The sequence below is a fragment of the Adelges cooleyi genome, unplaced genomic scaffold (assembly GCF_023614345.1).
Source record: "Adelges cooleyi isolate 19-005CV unplaced genomic scaffold, UGA_ACOO_1.1 ACOO_flye_CR_arks_rails_tigmint_CR_PRNA_651, whole genome shotgun sequence".
In the NCBI taxonomy this organism is placed as follows: Eukaryota; Metazoa; Arthropoda; class Insecta; order Hemiptera; family Adelgidae; genus Adelges; species Adelges cooleyi.
In genome coordinates, this window is record NW_026096352.1 from 7,833,113 (window position 1) to 7,853,442 (window position 20,330).

The following is a 20,330-nucleotide window of genomic DNA, read 5'->3' on the forward strand; positions in this document are numbered from 1 at the left end:
AGCAATTACAGATGCTAGAATCAAATTTTTATCACAGCAGCAGCCACCTTGGCCCTTGCTATCAGTTATGGTGTTGACAATAGTATCAGCTAACGGTAAGCCTTTGATAATAATAATTTGTATTAGTTTTGTACAATTAACAATATTATACAAAGATTCTAAAGCGATAATGGTTTGAATCTTGGACATTTTTAAAAAAAAATGTTATTAGATATCTTAATCAATGGTTTGTACCATTGCTAATTACTAATAAATAATAATAACTATTTTAACTATTAGTGAATTTGATAAATATTTATTCTAATGTTTAAATTAAAGTACTACATAGCTAGGTACGTAAGTGTATGAAATAGTTCTAAAAAAAATTAAATGATTTAGAAAAAAATGTAATATAATTAAATTGCGTATAAATTTAGTTCTAAAATTTTCGTTTTACCTATTACTGAATCATGAGCATGTCTTATCATCAATTTGTTGAATATGCTGTTAGTTTGAAAAATCATTCAGATACCATTGATGATGGTTGGGCAATGTGCGAATACACCAACGCTCTGGTAAGTGCTTGCGGGAATAAGAAATTTTTACACCAAGGACAAAAGTATAACATTTTATAAAAATTCTTTTTTTTATTATTGAAACATAAATATAACGTTTTAAAATCAAAATAAGTCAAAACGATTTTATTACATTTGGATAATAGCTCCATAACAAAACCAAATAAGAAAAAGCTTACTCTGTGCTATCAATGTTTTCATGTCCTGTTTATATCCTTATTTTATCATATATTGACTTATAATTTTGTATTTTCATTAGTAATTTTTTTACATCCAAATTACTCGGTAAATGACAACTCATAGCATTTCAGTTATTGCACAATTATCATCTGATATTGAAGAGGAATAATTTAATTATAAAAAAGTAGGTTTTACTTTTTTTAGTAGATATATTTCTATATAAAATGATCATATTTTATAGTAATTTAATCAAATTGAACCTGGCCAAAGGATCCAAAATGTTTGTATGTTAGAAAATGATTTTAGAAATAACATTATTATTTTTTATACTATCAATACGTTTATTAAACACTGTGCGGTGTTATGACAGTGATCTTCTTTTGGAGTTGATTATAATCAAATTAAATTTGAAAAAATAGGTTTTTTTTTTAACTTCTATAAGTTTAAATTATATTTTATATTGAGTAAAATAAAAAATAATTAGTTAAGCTCTAACTTTCAAAATAAACATTACTTTAGTTACATTACCGAAGAATTGCTCTTTTCGACTCTGGTGCTGCAAGGGTGTACGATAAGTTGACCAGATCGCTGCTGTGGTCACTTACCATACATTCCTGGTCCCAGCACATTTATCAACAGTATTATGGCTATTTTATATTTACTTCTAATAATCCATTAGATTAATTTTGATTAGATTTGCTGTGTTACAGTAAAATCTGTTGTGACCGTAATTTTTTGCATCCTTAAAGAAGTTTTTTCCAAAGTCTTGGAATATTTTTTATAAAACATTTATAGTTTAAGGCTGCACAGATGCACATGCTCTAGAGTTATTACCATCAAATATTATAATCTTAAAATGTAATTTTGTAGGACAACAAAGTCATTAAGTACTTGACAAAAAAGGAAATGCTGAAAAGAACAAAACATTTGTTAAACTCTGATGATTCAGGTATACATTTTGTTCACTATTCAATACAAATATACAAACATAATGTATGATAGAGGTTTAAGTACACTAGAGTGTACTTAAAAATACTGGATGTAAATGTCTGTATGGTTCATACTTAAAGCCGGTCCCACACGACTCGTGTACTTGACGATCATCATCATCGAGGATCCTCACAGAATTATCGCCTTTCATGTGGCGAATATAGAGGATGAACTCCGAGTCGTGTGAGAATCTTATCAATAGTTAATAAAAACACTCGTTATTCCTTTGACTTGTGTCACATTTACCGACAACCGTCGGGAAACACTGAGTGACTAGCTGAGTATAAATAATCGTCATACTTTACAATTAAATATCTCCTATACGACTCTTAAAATATAGCGATTGACAATTATTTTCCAAATATGCGAGTTGTGTGGGACCGGCTTAAGATTGTGTAGTTTGAACAATACAAATAAAATTATTGTTAATTTAATGTAAATTATTTGTATGGTTTGTGAATTTTCACGAATATCCATGTATATTGTTTGAATACACAAAAACAAAACTATTGTTTTACCTACTTCTATTCTTTAGGTATTTAGTTTGTGATTTAAACATGAAGGGCTCACTCTTTATCTAAAATAGCCTGTTCCTGAATTTTGTTTAATTTGTTGTACAGTCAGTAAATATTATTATAAAATACTCAGGTCTCAACTATTATATATATATACATTTTTTTTTTTAGAACTAGAATCAACAGATGACTCACATATAATGTGCGAATATCATATCCTCTACAATTTAAGTTATACTTGTCCAGATTTATATTTTAATATGTGGCGTATGAGTAAATATCAACTTGAAGCTAATTTTATAGCTATTTGTGCAATTTTCCTATTTGTATAATGGTATTGTATAATTAATTGTTTAGATGGAAAATTGTTATCTTTGAAGCATATTTGGTCATTAGTCCATTCCTCTTTGAAAGAACCCCTGATTGCAGACAAATGGAATGCTTTAACACAAAAGGTATAGTAAAAAATCTAACTGCTATAATCTAGGTATAAAAATTACATATTTTGAAAATAATTTTATTTTTTGTAGGAACATCCTCTAAAAAATGTACCATTTTTCACATTACACCCATGTCAGACCACGCATATTATGAAGCTTTTAGGCTTTTCAGAAAAAAAGGATATAAAGTAAGTATATTATATTTAGTCATTCATAAAACCAATTTCATCATGACAAAATTAATAAATACTATCTTACCTTTACTTTATTATAGATCTCCTATAGAACTATTCTGCCCTGCTAGCAAAGAAGGGCGAATGTGCCAAATGTTGATAAGTGAGAATTTACATAGAAATATTCAGAATTAAAAGGCGCATTTTTTATGTGCTTAGCTATATTACCGTATCATCCATAGATTCTTTGTAAATAATAAAATGGTTTATATGAATACATTTACAACCATTACAAACAAATTAAGAAAAAATGTTTTTTCTCAAAACTATTAAAATGGTATATTCCTTGCTAGCAGTGCAGTATTTGTATTTGAATACTAGGAAAACATTTTGTAATAACCCCAATAGTTACTACATATTTAAAAAAAAAAAAAATTAAACAATAATTAATGCCCTATAATTTGTTATTATGAATATCAAACTATTACAGATGATATATCATTTCGTTGGGATTTTTAATTTTTTAAATGTTTTTTCTTCCACTATTTCCAATTAACTACTAAGCATTCTAAATATTCGCTGAATTGCATTCATTGGGCTAGTTAAATATGTTCTAAGCTCTCGTTTTATTGATATTCAGCTCTTTTACAGCGAAAAATATTTGAACTTTATTTTATTTTATTAGGATTTGTCACACAACATCCATTCACCATCATGTAAATTTAATAGTTTATAACAGTAATAAATGTATAATAATTGCTAACTTATCTTCAATTTTACTTTGTAACATGATATTTTGTTGATTACTGTTAATTATTTATTTTCAGGGACAATCCTCTTGTAGCTTGGTTAAGTACCATTAGTCCTCTTGTGGGTCTTGATATGCATTTATCTTATGGAATTCTATGCAAATTAAGCTGACGTATACCGTGGAATGTAGTCATGACTTTCTGAATGGAAGTTACCTTATCTTACTACAAGTATAATTTTTTACTTGGAACAACATAACATGTTAATAATTTTTGTAAAACTATGATCACATTATTTAATTTCAAAAAAAAAATTTTGCTTTTTGTGACTTAATAGAGAATATGTTTTTTTTTTAAATTTAATAAGAATTATTATGTTCAGAATTTCAAAATTACAACTTATTTTTGGGGTTTTAAAGACATTCGGAATTTAATGTTTGTTAAGACAATAAATAATTTATGTTTTCATACAATTTTAATTTATAAGCACTTATTATTATAATAAATAATGTTGATTAATTTATATATTTATATTATATGTCAGAGGCGTATTTATGGGGGTAGATGAAGGGGCTCCAGCCCCCTCTCGGAATTTATTTCAGTCTGCCTATGAGCCTATATGATGTGAACTGTAGAAGTTTTATATTGTCAAGTTTTTATTAAGAGTTAGTGCCTCAGCCCCCCCCCCTCCAAAAAAAATATCTAAATACGCCCCTGTTGCATGTAATATAAACATGAATAGTGTGGAAAATTGTTTTAACTTTGATTTATACAATTATAATAAATATAAAATCATATAAAGAAATTATTATTATACCATGAATATTATTACAACATAACTTAGTGATTTACATAATAATAACAATGTTGTATGAGATGATTTTTAAATAATACATTTCTTTTAAAGCCTTAATACGAGACAAAAAATTTAACTTAAAATTAAAATGCATATTTAAAGTTGCAACAGCAGTATAAATAACTAGTTATTATTTATTTTGAAAATTAAATGTTATATAGGTATAATAATTATTTGAGTAACTTAAATTATGGTATTTGATAGAAATTTATTCAAAGTTGCACTCACTACACAAAAAGGAAAGTTTAAACAGAATTGTGCTTATGGTCGCACCTAATTAATTCTAGTGCAATTTAGAACTCTACGTAATGTTTTTAAAGCTGTTGAAATATAAAAGTTATTTTAAAACACACTTTCTTACTATTATAACTGCGTAAACATTAGAAAACAATTTAACTATATTAGGTATTTATTATAGTACCAATGTTATGGGGCACTAATCCGACGAACATTTCTAAATTAAATAATGATTAAGTACAAGCGCCTGATTTGACCATTATATAATAGATATTAATACTTTGTGTATGGTTTGGTCGTGCAAAGCCTCTTTCTGTGGTGGCCAAAACACTAAAGTGGATAAGACGGGGATAATTCAATTGATTGTGTTTATTTGTTTTGCTTGCTCATCACGGTTTTCCCAGCTTCTTTTACTTCGTTCCATGTAACATCGATGTCATCGAGTTGGGTATAACGGGAGCACACGGCCATGCGCAAGAAGAACGTGCCTTTCACTTTGGATGGCACCATGTACACTTTACCCCTGTCATTGATCTCTTTCAATAGAGTTTCATTGAGTTCGTTGGAACCCTGCAAGTAACAACACGTTTTTAATAAGTTAAAATAAAACGGTCAGTGCTTGTAGGTACCGGTATATTTTTTTATTTATTAATAACTACCGATTTGCTACTCTATTTCAAAGTTATTAGATAACAGTAATTGTAAAAAAAAAATGTTTTATTTTGTTCAAACTCGCATCTTGTGTACGGTTTAAGAAGACATCATACCCCCTATTTATTAAGGAGTTAGGTATAGGCAATTATTTGAAAAATCTTAATTTAAAACTTAAATGCTAATGTGTAATGATTAGTTTAGTAATTAGAATTCTTTTTTGGTAGGTAGTTAATTAATTTTCCGTCTATCACAGCATCTTTGTCAGCGATTTTAAATAATTGTTTTCATTTCATCTAAACATTGTTAAGCAGAATGCGTTTTATTAGGTCCATTGTTGTTTTAGAGCAAAAACACCTATTATAATATCGAAATATAACAACATTTTGGAGACAATGTGATATCCGATTTAAAAAATAACGTGAAAAAAAGTTATAGCTATTTAAAAAAAACTAAAAACATGTGATTTTAAATGTTAAGGGGAACGGAAAGCGTCAATTTTTTACAAATAAAGCCTAAAACGCGGAGTCACTTTCCAAAGTGTCTAACGAACCAATTTCAATAATTTTTGTTTTGTTTTATAGTTTAACATCTTCTCTATGGGGGAGAACTTACTTTGATTCTGAAACACACCAATCCCATGGTGACCTCGTTAAACAACTCAAAGTCAGGGTCGGCCTCTACTCGTCGGGCAAAGTCGTGGGCTAGACCGATGTCCTTTCTGATGGACTGTTGAAGATTGGTAACACCAAGCAGACGAAAAACAAACCACATTTTCAACGAACGGAATCGACGCCCCAATGGTATTTGCCAGTGCTGAAACATGAATAAAAATTACCAACAGTTTAGTACCTCTGAAATGAACGTCTCGTGACTGCTGCATCTAAACGAACGGTAGTCGGCACACCACGTATTTATTTATATAGGTACATTTAAAAATTATTTAGGTTTTTCAGTTTCAAACCATATTTTAATTAGTAACTAATATTAGGTGGTATTCATTACTAACTCTGTAGTCGGGCATTTGTCCTTCCTGTTCGTGTTTCAAGTATAACGGGTCCACGTTGAAAGCGTTGATCACATGATTTGGGTTTCTCAACCACTAAAATGCAAAACCATATACAGTGATAATTATCCTTTTCTATTCATTAGTATGTACAAATAAAAACGGAGCAATGTATATTATACTAGAAAGTAAATTATTAGATAATCCTCCCTTCAAGGACGTAAATAAGGCAACCGGATTCATGAGCATGTCAGAAACTATTGTAAATTGTGAAGTGATATGTAGTTAAATCAAATATATAGAACGTGTTACATATTTAATTTAACTAAAGTAATTTATTAATTTTTAATATAGTTATCCTCCGTGTTGACTCTTGGATAAAAATAATTATTAACATACCATCGCAGAACAGTCGAATGTGACTTGCAGCCATTTATGAGGGTTAAAGTTGTACGATTCAACCAGTTCGATTCCTTTCATATAGTGACGGTATTCTGGACACACAAAAGCCGAACCTAAATCGTTAACATAACGTCGTCGTATGAAATACACATTATACACATATATGTAGTGTAATAGCCACTTATATTGTATAAACAATAATACACACTATCTGACATACTATGTTGTTATTTATTTAAATAAGGATACGGGATACCCCCTCGATATTATTTTATATAGTATAGACATTAAATTATAATTAATAAAAAAGTAATAACTAACAACTAGAAGTTTTTCAATCACGTTGTTCATTATTTCTACCATTTTTCCCGGTCGATTATTAATAAAAGAGATTACTACAACTCTATAAACTACAACAGTCAGTATCGATAACACAACAATTTTTTTAAACTTTTTTTTCTTGAATTAAATTTTGCATTACACGTCTGAGGAAGTAGATATACTTTAAACCAGGCGTTATGGAATTCAATATCACACTGCTAAAAACGACTAAGAAGAAGGTAGTTGTATTTTTTCAAGGAGCACTCTAAAATAATTTTTAATCCAACTAATAAAAAGAATAAGGTACTCCGACTCGCCACCTGCTAAATGCAAGAATGCTAATATGCCCAATGTGGGTTACCTGCATATGCGGCGTCCACGTGCACCCAAATTTTTTCTTCATTTCCCACTTCGGCTATCTCGTCCAAGCGGTCGAACGAACAGCAGCTGGTAGTGCCCAAAGTAGCTACCACAAAGAATGGGATAAGTCCTTTGCCGCGGTCCTCGGTGATGGCATCCTTGAGGGTGTCACCCCGGAGTTTGTGTTCGGAGTCGGTATCTAGGGCTCGCAGCAGGACACCGCCTAGTAGGCCAGCGCGTTCGACGGATGAATGGGATAACTGTGACGAGTAGGCCACTAGTTTTGGTACGATTTCTGCGTCGGTTAGCTCGGGATTGGACGCCTTGATGGTCTGCAACGCTTTGGCCTTGGCTCCTAGCAACGCGACCAATGTGGCTTCGCTTGCCGTGCCCTAAACAAATATACACATGTTCTACTAGATATTTTGTAAAACCTTGGTTAATTTTAGTATTAACTGTTGGCATGAAAGTATACCCTTATAATACAACTTTCAAGCCAGATGTTAATACATGTTTATATTAACATTTTATATATTTCCCATTAACAAAAATTTCTGGTACTCTCGCTGTGAACATTAAATATCACTATATATATTTGTGTGTGTGTTATTATAGTTTTTTTTTTGTTGAAAAATATCACTTACTTTACTAGTTTAACAAACCCTTTTTTTCTGATTTTTAACGAAAATACGAAATAAACGATTGGAGACAGGAAATACAATACAACTCAGCGACAAAGTCTAGAAAATATTACTATATAACCTTTTAATAAAGCTTAGTTACTATATTTAATAGGTTTTAATGTTTAAGTTAAAATAAGTATTTTAAAGAGTGTGAATTTAGCTCTATCGAAGTACATGTGTACAGTGCAATACGTTGTTTTATAATTTTACCTGTATTACTCCACCACCGCCTTGACCGGCTGAAGCCAAAAAGAACTCTGGCAATCCAATCATTTTAGCTAGCCAATCCATCATGACGACTTCCAACTCAGTACACGCAGGACTCGATATCTGTACAAAAAATTGATAATGTAAGCGTATGTTTTCAATTGTAACGATATTTACAGTGTAACAATAACCTTTCTGAAAAAAATTCTCGTCAGTATTAATTGGAAGATAATTCGTTGATATATTTTTTTTTTAATTGGACAAATCGCGTGTAAAATGAAGAAGACTAGATCGAGAAAGCTATAAATTAGGTTATTGCGAAGTAGTAATAGGTATAGGTACTATTAGGTAGACTAATTTAAAACAAGTTTTCGATAAAGTATTAATAATAGACAAATCACGAAAGCTAATTAGTATAAAGGAAGTGTAGCTGAACGCAGAGATAGGGTAGAACGGATAGAAATGAGTGAAATAAGTAGTGATGTAAATTGGGTGAAAAATTTGGAGTTTGCCACGAGTTTCGTTGCAAGAGGACTTTGCCTCAAATCTCTCTCATTACTCATCTTTTAATTTCATTGAATCCATAAGTCTATTTACAGGTAAAATGCATTTTTACTCAATAACTAAGTAAACTAGGGTAATCCTTAAATACAAACCACACGGCTACGTGTCCTTGCGGCGTGCACTCAAATACTGAACCTAAAGTAATAGTACACGAGTAACACCGTCTTAGAAATGACTATACTTACCTACTGATTTTACCTTTTGGTACTTGGGTGATACACTTTTTTTCTACATACTGTATAGCTACTAAATAATGACTAATTTGTCTGTACTAACCAAATTTTATTTGCAATTTTAAATACACTGTTAAAATGGTCGTACAAAAAAATATATACCCATGAAAATCCGATGCAAGCGATGGAGTCACTCAGTATGTCGGCTACCATGGCCGGATAACTGTTAGCTGTAGGGAAATAAGCGTGGAACCTCGGCGAATGCCAATGCGTCACCTGTTTGAATACATCATATTATAGTTATTCAAATATGTCGATAGATAGGTACGAAGTAGTTAACAAGTACAATTATTAAGTAAGACTCAAAAATCAAAATACACCTAACAAGAAATAAATAATTCTAGTTTATAACACAATGAGGTTATATGTGTAGCAACATTTGACCATTTTACACGTTAAATTATACTCATTTCTTATCTTGCAAGTTTTAACAGTCATACTTTTATAATTTAATTGAAAACTCAAAAATAAATAATATATATTCTATTTTATCAAGAAAAATATCATAATGATTTTTTACTTAAATTGAGAAGTGATCGAAGAATATTTTATAATATTCTTAATTCTCTAACAATAATAAGGGTTGAGTACTTACCCCAGGCATGATAAGTTTCTCAATATCGGCCATCACATCTTTCCAGTTTTCCGGTTCGTTGGGCGCTTCTGTAGGCAGCAATGGACGCAGATAGCCTGGTTTAACTGACGACAGTACTTTTCTGAGATAAGAAAAATAAATTATACGTACTTTTAATTTATAATTTGAATATAATTTTACATTTACTTGGAAAAGTCCCATCTGGGTAAAAAAAGGAATTACTTATACACTCCCAATTAAGAGCCCTCCCTGTATAGGAATCTAGAGTAATTTTCAGACTTTTGTTTGGATGATTTTGGAGGGATTTTGAATAGGCCCTTTGTGCTGATCTTCGGAACGCTCAAATAAAATTTTTTTTTTGTTTAACTATTAATATATAGCTAATAATATTAAAAGAATATATTCATTTATATGGTAAAATCTTTTTGACTTATCAAACACAATAAGTAAGACATTTTTTTACCACGATTGTTGCCGAAAAAGTTCCAAATAAACAGTTAACTATGAAACAAACATATTAATTCAATGATACAAATTACGTTTTTTGGTTAAAGAAGAAAATGTAAATTTTATTCGAAATGTTTTTTGAACTCATCCCTTAGTGTTTCATTTGTTATAAAGTAACTTTTAGATACTGGAAAATGATTAATAACTAATAAGTAATAAAATGGCCTTAATTAAGCTAGATTAAAATTACTAATCAACTAAGTTTAAAGTATCCAGTTCCTGTTGGCTTCTTCCTATAAAATGAACATTTTTATAGTACCTATTATATAGAATAATACTATAGATATTGCAGTATGTGGGACTGAATTTGTTTAACCTTTCCTAAATTTTGAATGAATTTTCGCCTAAGCAAGGTGTTTAAATGCACTGTCAATTTATTATTACTGTAAGTAACTCCACTATATTTTATGGTCATTTAGGTATGATTTCGCTTGATTATTGCTATAAAGTAATAGCAGAATCCACACACTTACCTATCTCTAATGTTTTCCAAATAATTTCCCACGTATTCAATCATACTCGCGGCAAAATCTTTGAACTCGTTTAACTCCATATTGATGGTAATCTAAAAAAAACACAAATCACAATAATGTAAAGTATAAAGTCTAAATAATTATAATATCGTTATACAGTGTACTATGAATAGGTACCTATGAGAAGTATTAATAGACTCCTTTTTTAAATTTATGATTAAATCGGCGTTCTTATTATAAAAAAGTAAAACTTTTAAAATTGTTCTTTTAACGTAGCCGACATAAAATATATCTTTAAGGAAAGGTATATTTTTTATCATTATATTTCATTTATTTTATACTTAATAAACTGTTTAATTTTTATTTATTTAAGCTAAAATTAAAGCTTCAAACTTACGATTATTGTTGCTATTATATTAAAAAATTGGCTTTAGAATTAATAATTATACTTCATAAGAGTAGAAATTCATACCTACTGTGTAGAATGGTCACAAGTATGAGTTAATAAAATTAAGTATTCGAATATTAAGTTTTTTATAGTTGAATGTTTTGATAATATAATTTTATTTTATCATTATGTTTGTGATAATCTTAAAATTGCCTTGTGACAGGCCAATGAAGTTCAATGCCTTCTTTACAATTAGTTTACCTACCAAAAAGTTTTTCAGCCGAGTCTGCAACCACGAAAGAGCATTTTCATGTTTCGTTGAAATACCGAATAAATTTAAATTAGTTGTGGAATTATAATTTAAAAAAAAAAATTATATGGAGCTTCCAGTTACAGCATAAGACCAAGGAGATAAAAAAATTATGTACAATCAAGTTTCTGGCTAAAATTGTAGTGTTTATTATCTGGCCAAAAGTAACTTAACATAGAGAATTAAACTGTTTTGAATTTATTATTTAGTTCTAATTTGAACGTTGAACGTACAACATATCTCTTATCTCCTATATCTTACCCCTATCCCCAACCCCAACCCTATCCCACCCCCGCCCCTTATCTCCTACCCCTATTTCCACCCCCATCCCTTATCTCCTACCCCTATATCCACCTCCAACCAATCTTCATGAGGTAACGCTCTTTTGGTAACGCTTTTTTTCGGTTATTTGCCATAGCTAATTCCACCCCTTTCCCATACCCACCTCATCTTCAACCCTTTCGCTTTTTTCGTTACGCTCTTTTGGTAACGCTTTTTTCGGTTATGTGCCAGAGCTAAGACATGAAAATGTCAAAATATTCAGCTTAGAAAAAAAGTGTCTGTCGACTGTCAGTGACTTATTAACTAGCCAGCGTTATTGCTTATAGCACGCGGACTTTCGAAAATCCAAAATTATTGTCCTCGCTAGAGGTCAAACGGATAAAAGTAAACCAAATACACACATTCGAAATGGCGGGTGGTCAATACCTATAACGTTTTGTCTGTATCATATGATATTACCGAGATAGACGGCCGTTCATGTATATGCACGCGAGTAGCATTGTGCAACTTGAACGATTTCCTTGTACAAATAACAAATCAAAATGACCTTAACCCGTTTATGTAGGCAGTATATAGTATGATATAATTGAAAGACGCACTGTGATAACGCACCGACCCGCGGTGAAAGGTCTTCACCTCCTCCCGTTTGAATAGCACAATATAAAGATAGTGGCGAATACCCTCATGTTGGTGTAATTAACCCCAACCGCCTTCGGCCTTCGTCCGTGTACACTAATCTGAGCTACTTAGTAACGTGTGCCTATTTTTCCGATTTTTATTTGAAAAAAAACCAACAGTAATAACAACAATTCCCAAGTTTCTACTTTCTATCAAACGATTCTTTAGCTCCAGTCACGGCCAGCTGTAACTAATTCGACCTCCCCCGTTGGCAGATAAGACAAACGCCCAACTCCACCGTTACCGTTACAACATGGATGACTACTGATCTGGGCACGCATTTTATGCGTACGCCAAGGACGCTGATCAGAAACATAAATATACAGATATACATTAAAATTAAACATTAGACGTTCGATTAAATTATGTCTATAAAACTAAACTGTTAAAATTAATTTGACAAATCTAAAATCACGTTGTCAAGAAAACAAATATTGAAAAAACGGTTGAGAAATCCTTTTATATTTACACACAATGGTATCTGTGTAATATATAGAAATGTAAACGTTATAAAAGGTAACTTCAATACGTTCAGTCTACAGATGAAAAAAACATACAATTAGTCGATCAGGAGGCATGGGAAGTAATACGATATAGGCCAAATTGTAAACCATAAACACTATTATCTTGTAGTTCCCAGGGGCAGATTCAGAAATTCTTCACGGGGAAAGGCAGAATTATATTTATGATAAGGCTATGTCAACTGTAGGGGCGTATAAAATTGAAATTAGATTTAAAAAAATCCTACTTACGTATATATTGACAAACGAAAAATTTTGATTTTTAAAATTATTACTAATCGAAAATAATTAAATAGTTGTTTTTGACGATTATAGAAAATACATTTTTAGGGATTGAGGGGGATTTATAGGCACTTTTTTTGCCCCTGACTTGGGTCCGCGCCTAAAGTTGTCCCTTTTAATAAAGCAAAACGCGAATTTTCTATGTTATAACTGTTAAAAATTGTCCGTTCATCATGGCGTGGGAGGTCATATAAATTATTACAACTGAAAATTATAATATTACTTTCAAAAAAACGCTTTGATGCAAAACTGTAATGTTAGAATTACAAATATCGATAAAAGCATTGTAATGACTAATGGCATACCGTGCTTAATGTATTTTTAGTATAAGGGTGGATACGATAAGGGTTGACCGTCTGTCTATAATATTTTTTTGCCGTTGTTACCCAAACATCGTAATTAACAATAAAATGAAAATATTTTAAATACCTGTTGACTATTGGTTCACTCATACAAATCAACCTAGAAATTTACTACGGTCAAAGTGTAGTTTTTCCTTTTTTTTGTTATACTCCCTTTCTAGATCTATCTTCAGTCAAATTTTCAGACCTTTATCCCTAAATCTTTACCTATAAAAGCGAAATAAAGAAATAGTTTCACAAAGGGAAAGAATTTATGACATTTGTTTTGGTTTGTCAACATTTATCGGTAAATATCTAAATATCTATACTATATCTAAAGAATATTCCAATCAAATTTGGAATTAATTCGACTATTTAAAAAAAAAAAAAATTAAGTGTGCCATAATTTTAAGTTTAATATGTTAAATTGTTAAATTGTAAAATATATTGTTAAATTGTTTGGGTGTTTTTCTACTTCAGACCCACCAAAGTCCCAATCGGATACGATTGTGGATCGATAGAATTACTACTCGAGTAAATCGGTCGACAGGAAAATAAGTTATCAAGACTTGAGACACAAAAAAAACCACTTTATTGCAAAACTAATACATTCTCAGCTGACGCATCGAAGCTAAAATGACACAATACTAAAACCTGCGAGGAGAACGAGTAGCCCAATTGATGAACAACTCATTTAAGAACGCTAAACGTTAACAAACGCAAACCTAGGTTCATTTTAATACATATATCAAATTAATGAAGTTATTTTCATATTTTTTCTCACTAACAATAAAGTATCGGAAGTATATACTATTGTATTATTCTTAATTTAAAAGTTAATGTATACGTTCCCATTTAAGTTTCAAAAGTTTATAACGCTCTGACAAATACTAAGAAAAGTAGATATTTAGTAATTGAATAATATTATATAACAGGGGTCCCCCGTGGTGCCCTTTGGACATTTGTGAGTTTATTCTAGGGGCACCATAATCCATACTCCATACGAAAATTTAAAAAATAATACTACTTTTTGAACTTATTTTTTGTTAATTTCAATTTGCATTTTATGACAAGAACATTTCGGATAGTAGTGATATATATGACTATATACAACTAATAGAGGTTTTATTAATTAATGTCAGCAAACTGAAAGCCCAGACACCGCAGCTAAATTTACCCAAAAGAGGGCAACACCGGCTAACAAGTTAGGGAACCCCTATTGTACAATAACATTAATTAAAAATATTTTCAAAGAGAAAAAGTACAAAATTGTAATTGATTTTTTGAGAAAATGAGTGTCTCACATTGTATTAATTTTTGTATATGTTAGTATTAAGTCGTCACTTGTTATATTATTCTATAAAATTATTCTAATACCAAACGGTTTTTATTATCCGATTATAAAAATAAAAATATTATACCCGTTATACTGAATATTACTTGATAGTATAAAGTGTATACTATTGTTTAATATAACAAGTTAACAAGTATGATATCGGTTATGTGATTAGGCTAGGTTTGGAAAATTGAATATAAATATTATGGTTGTAAATATTAACAAATCATTTAAATCTCAAATTTAGAAAACCAAATCAATAACAATCTCTTTTAAAGGTCAAACGTTAAAGAAGGACTAAGAGTCTAGACTGTATGGGCAAAAGTAAAGTCACTTCCGGAGTAGGTATATTTAACGGCGGTCGGTGAAAGGGCTTAAAATAAAATAAAATAATTCTATAATCCGACCTCACTTTGTTACAACCAATGTAGTCCAAGGTGGTCGTAAACTGGTTATTACGATCTAGTTTTTTTTTTAATTCCTCATATAATATTTTATATTATTTACTCACAACGAAAATATATTTATATATATAGAACATTAATACTAATAAATAATAATATTTTTATTATTATTGACAGTTGTGTGTTAGCGACTATCACAATTGAAACTCACAAACGATAGTATTTATCATTATATAATAATATATAGTGTTCCCGCATTCCATCTGTTATTGTATGATAATTAAAATAATAATTATTATATCTAAGCGCCAAACTATTATCGCTGTCTTTTTGAAATATTAATTAACATCAATTTTGTTCTCGAACAACGTTAATTATCAATCTTTACTCTTTAATGCGACAATTGATAGATTTCTATTCGTTATAATATTATGTACCCATTAATCATTCGCTAGGCGTTTATCTGAAAACTGTTAATTTTATTTACAATATACAATGTGAAATTATAATAATATATCGTATTATGAAATTAATATTTAGCGTCATACGTCTTGTCGTCAATAGAATACATTACAAAATCGGTATCTACCAACGCCACTCACTAACCCCGAATCCGTTATATTATAGCATACATACTTATGACTACCATAATAATTATTGCAGTAAGTACTTACCTATTATAGATAATCGTTAGTTTAAACCTAACATTTTAGTTTTCAATCTGGCTTAGTAAACTTAGTCGCTTAGTAAACTAATATTATTGTACATTATACATATATATGTATACTGCCAAGTATGTTACGAATATAACTGCGTTGTGTCACCTTTAACAGGATTCACTTAAAAATAAATAAGCGTCTAATGAATACAAATCTGTTTTTAATTGCACATATCCGATACCTAAGCGAATCAGGTAAAAATTCGGCCAGTATAGGTACTAGTCTAACTTTGTACGATTTATGTCATGTGCGGCTATGGATATAAGCTCTATTCTACAAGTTAGATTGTCCCGTAAAACTTTCACCCAGGTAAGTGCCCAATAGACTTTAACAGCTCAGTATATCAATTGGTTGATTTACAGTTGGCCAGTTGCATCATATCATGACATTGGTTTTATAAGAACCAACCTATTTTTTTTAACCTAAACGAGTTAAACAACTCATATCAAATATAAACTGTTAAAATACGCTTCGCAAAATATCTAAACCAATCGTAGTTCTTGTTTCTTTACTTAAGAATTTGTGTTATCGACAGTATAGAAACTAACCCTCATAGGCACAAGTTAACCTTTAACCTTACAAGTTCTTAAACAACAAGCACCCCTCATTATTATACTATGTACATTTAATAGACCTTAATCTACATTCCTACATTTATATAATTATAATTATTTCAGAGAAAATTAAGAGGGGAGTAGCATTTTTAAATTCGATTGGACATTTTCAACGACAATACTGCACACGGTAATTTGCAAAATTTTCAGTATTCAAAAAGAAACTAACTCATTTGTCTGATTTTTGTACTGAAAATAAAATATAATATACGTAAACATAGCGGGGTTACCAATTTGTTGTAAGAAAGAAAAATTAATAGTTTAAGTTATTTAATTTATTTTGAGTTATTAATTCTTGTAAAAGGGCCTTTTTGAAAAAAAAAAAGGAAATGGAAAGATCTGTTTTTTTGCATCAATCTTATCAATTGATTCTGTTTATTAGTGTTATCCGAAAATCGTTAAAAAAAAAGAAAAAAAAAATTAATTGTGTACTTACTTACTTACTCGGTTTTGGTACAGGACCTCAAGCGGAGAAGCGGATAAATTCGAGTGTGTGGTTGTTGCAGGCGACTTAGGCGAATGAACATTGGCGAACGGTCGGTCGGTCTCGGGTAGATTTAAAGCTACAAGTGCGCTCGGCCGTCGAGGTAACTACACAGGAGCCGTCGCTGACACGATTTGATATGATTTGGATGGCGGCCGACTGGGTGGTGTGCTGCAATGAAAGGCAATATAGTGGCAGGGGAGGAAGGTAGGGATAATAATATGGGTTTTATTCGTATAGTAACGCCAACGGCCTATTCTCTCTCTTTTTATCTCCTGCTTCCACCGGATAAGAACCATTTTACAATTACTAAGGTATATATGTATATATATCTGTCGTCGGTCCCTTTTTTCTCCATATAATAATAATTGCTGTACACGAACTTCAATATAAAATGCTGCACTTATTGGCTAATATCGATTATTCGAGCACATTGAATAATAATAAACGTAAACCGAAACAAGCGTATTTGTCCTTTGCCGTAATTTTACAAAAGCTTGCATTAGTGTAGTCTATTGCCGCCTTTGTTACGTTCACTTGGGAATAGATATTTTTTTTATTATTCAAAAACAAATCGTAACAGTAGAAATGTAAATCCTAACTAGAAAAACTGTCTTAAACACCAAAGTAGAATCTATACTCGATTCGTCGATGAGTGATGAAATTCAAGTGAATATACCTAGTTGTAGAAAAAGTTAAATTTTGATCATTTGCTTACCACTGCATTTATCTTCCTTACCACTGGGCGACCGGCAACGGCAACACCGATAGTTAGCTGTTAGATTTATTTCTTATATCAGCATATCTATTAATAAAAAACGATATCTAGTTGATACCCAGTAGGTCAAAGAGTCAAGTCCACTTTTTGTTGCCTCTAAAATCGGCAGAGTTTTAAACCTCTCCTCCATAAAATACAAATTTATTCGGTTTTTTTAACTTTGATATTTGTCACGCTAGTACTTGTGAAAAACAGTCAAACCGAGTAGACATGTCATGTTTATTAATTAACATACCTCCTTCTAACATTAGATTAAACCCATATTTATACAGTTATTTAAATCTCAACTACTTATAACTTCAACGGCCAAGCGGATACCCACAAGTCGCAAGACATTAAATGCTTTTAAATAAATTTTATACAAAAATTCAAGTAACAGTTACTTGAACTTGTATTGAAGTATCCTTTGCAAAATTATTATTTTCTGTACAGCTTTTTTATTTTTTAGGACATTATTTTACTCTTATTTTACTCCTACTCTTACTAAGACCTTTACTTTTGTACATCAAAAATAAATTTAATTTAAATAAAGGTAGGTAAACAAATTTTCCACAAAAAAAATTTGTATAGAAAAACAAACATTTAGATACTTGTTAATTGAGTAATATTGACATGAAATCATCATGACAAGTATTAACTCTTAGTTGAAATTTGAAGATCTAGCACGCTGTATACGCCGAATTACATAATACCGACAATAATATTGTATTTTGTTATTATCTATAGTATTGTTTATTATTTATGTACGTTTGTCCAATCCCAAACGGGGCGACAGTTCATTCATGTGACGATAACGCTCACTGAAATCGAATTGTCTATCCGACAATATAATTGTTTGTACTACATCAGTGAAAGGAAGAAATATTTACTTTAGAAATTAATTAAATCCGCTATTGTTTTACACATGAAAACCTTTAGGATGTGCAAGGTCGTTTTCAATATAATATCCACTCGTGCAGTACAATTATTATTTCATGTAGATAAAACCAAACGTTATAGGTTCTATATAGAATATAAGAAATTAGAATGAAATGTTTCCTAATGACAATGAATTATAAACACCGTTGCAGTAATAAATCTTGTGTATTTAGCCTACTACTACGTTTATTTGACGGTCAAGGTGCTGACATTAGAATAGCTTATATAAATACATAAATCGGATTATATAGTTAGGCATATTATATTATATGTTATCGCACGGTGTGTACCTATTTAAATTGTATAGAACTTTGCATGCGGTTTTTATTACATGTTATATGTATATGTTTTTTATGTTTAGAATAAGTTTGCTAATGGTCTTATATAAATATATATAAGTATTACATGATGCAGGTAAACTGTAAAGGTACTATGTCCAATTAAATAATTTAACGGACATTAAATACATGCTATAACTCACCACTTCACCTTTAATGATAATAATATTTAATTATTTCGCCGATATCTGAACAGTAATTTGTATTTTTTTTTGTCTCTGTTTTTGATTGATTTATAGTTTATGTGGACAATGGAGTAATAATATTCTTTTCAATATATTTTAATAAGACAAATGAGTATTCGTGTATTCGTGTTTGTGACTGATCCCAACGGGATTAGATATAGTAAAATAAATAGGTTTCATTTATTTAGTACCATTCGTTTCAGGTTTAGTTAGATACAAATATATCTCATAAATCAAGTTTAAATGTACAGTTCTTCTTGTTCTTATTATTTGTTTTGTATATTGTGTGGTAGTAAATTGTGGTTATAAGCTCAATAACTTGTGCTATAAAACTGTACTTTTTATTAGTTCTACTAAATTTTCTAATACTTAATTACTATAGTTTCTTAATAGTTCAATATTTTGTGTCAAGCTCAAAATGTTATGAGTTTAACTCGATCTCATTTTTTAAAAGATATAGATAACAACCAAACTTTTAAAATATAACTAGAAGATAAGTTATCACTTATCTGTAATTTTCACATTAAAAAACAAACGATCTTATAAGACAAATCTACTTTTTGTTATGCAAAACTTAATTTATTTATAGTCATACAATAAGAACAAGATAAATGATAAACCTAACAAAAAATATTTACGATTTTAATGGGCAACAATATCGATATTTAAAAATGTAAAATAAATGCTGGAAAATATTTAAACCATATAAGAGGCAAATTAATTTGATTATAAATCTTTTTAATTTTTGTTATTCTGTCTAAAAAAAAGAACATTATTTTTAGGAGCGTGATTTCCACAATATTTTGTATATAATAATAATTATTACATTGATAAAAAATAATTGAACTTGCTCTAAAATATCAAGTTTTCTCAATCTTATATAAACAAAACTCTGATGAAATTGAAAATCAAAAATCTATATACCAACCTCTAAAAACTATTGAATAAATAATTAATTATTAATTATAAAAACTTAATTGATGAATAGAATCATTGAATGAATGTGGGAGCGTATGCCACAAAACCGTTTTTACTGCATATGCAGTTAAAATTTAT

At 30.1% G+C, this 20,330-nt stretch overlaps 2 protein-coding genes across 6 annotated transcripts; one reads left to right on the forward strand and one right to left on the reverse strand.

The window, feature by feature from the left end:
- Window positions 1-137: 137 nt before the first annotated feature.
- On the forward strand, window positions 138-4,288 carry LOC126844923 (ubiquitin-like-conjugating enzyme ATG10). Of its 3 annotated transcripts, XM_050583416.1 has the most exons (7): window positions 144-554; window positions 1,605-1,683; window positions 2,411-2,512; window positions 2,597-2,694; window positions 2,770-2,867; window positions 2,954-3,015; window positions 3,680-4,288. In XM_050583416.1, exons 1-7 carry the CDS (start codon window positions 450-452, stop codon window positions 3,694-3,696), a joined length of 561 nt encoding a protein of 186 aa, XP_050439373.1. In that variant the 5' UTR covers window positions 144-449; the 3' UTR covers window positions 3,697-4,288. The 3 variants fall into 3 exon arrangements, with proteins under 3 accessions (XP_050439374.1, XP_050439373.1, XP_050439372.1); XM_050583415.1 differs by lacking the exon at window positions 2,954-3,015 and having other exon boundaries at window positions 151-554; XM_050583417.1 differs by lacking the exons at window positions 2,411-2,512; window positions 2,954-3,015 and having other exon boundaries at window positions 138-554.
- On the reverse strand, window positions 3,560-17,194 carry LOC126844922 (aromatic-L-amino-acid decarboxylase-like). 3 transcript variants are annotated; one of them, XM_050583414.1, is made up of 10 exons: window positions 17,008-17,194; window positions 10,697-10,788; window positions 9,717-9,837; window positions 9,224-9,337; window positions 8,328-8,447; window positions 7,436-7,826; window positions 6,751-6,866; window positions 6,355-6,447; window positions 5,961-6,161; window positions 3,560-5,264 (listed from the first exon to the last, which is right to left on the reverse strand). In XM_050583414.1, exons 2-10 carry the CDS (start codon window positions 10,774-10,776, stop codon window positions 5,064-5,066), a joined length of 1,437 nt encoding a protein of 478 aa, XP_050439371.1. In that variant the 5' UTR covers window positions 10,777-10,788; window positions 17,008-17,194; the 3' UTR covers window positions 3,560-5,063. The 3 variants fall into 3 exon arrangements, with proteins under 3 accessions (XP_050439371.1, XP_050439370.1, XP_050439369.1); XM_050583413.1 differs by having other exon boundaries at window positions 3,561-5,264; window positions 17,016-17,194; XM_050583412.1 differs by having other exon boundaries at window positions 3,561-5,264; window positions 17,012-17,194.
- Between the last annotated feature and the right edge of the window lie 3,136 nt (window positions 17,195-20,330).

Coding starts and splice junctions, on each gene's coding strand:
- LOC126844923 (XM_050583415.1), top strand. CDS start 450: ATGAGCATGTCTTATCATCAATTTGTTGAATATGCTGTTAGTTTGAAA. Junction 1,684..2,410: donor GTTAAACTCTGATGATTCAG/GTATACATTTTG, acceptor TTTTTTTTTTAG/AACTAGAATCAACAGATGAC. Junction 2,513..2,596: donor TTTTAATATGTGGCGTATGA/GTAAATATCAAC, acceptor TTAATTGTTTAG/ATGGAAAATTGTTATCTTTG.
- LOC126844922 (XM_050583414.1), bottom strand. CDS start 10,776: ATGGAGTTAAACGAGTTCAAAGATTTTGCCGCGAGTATGATTGAATAC. Junction 9,838..10,696: donor TTGGAAAACATTAGAGATAG/GTAAGTGTGTGG, acceptor TTCTTATCTCAG/AAAAGTACTGTCGTCAGTTA. Junction 5,265..5,960: donor TGGTGTGTTTCAGAATCAAA/GTAAGTTCTCCC, acceptor TGTTACTTGCAG/GGTTCCAACGAACTCAATGA.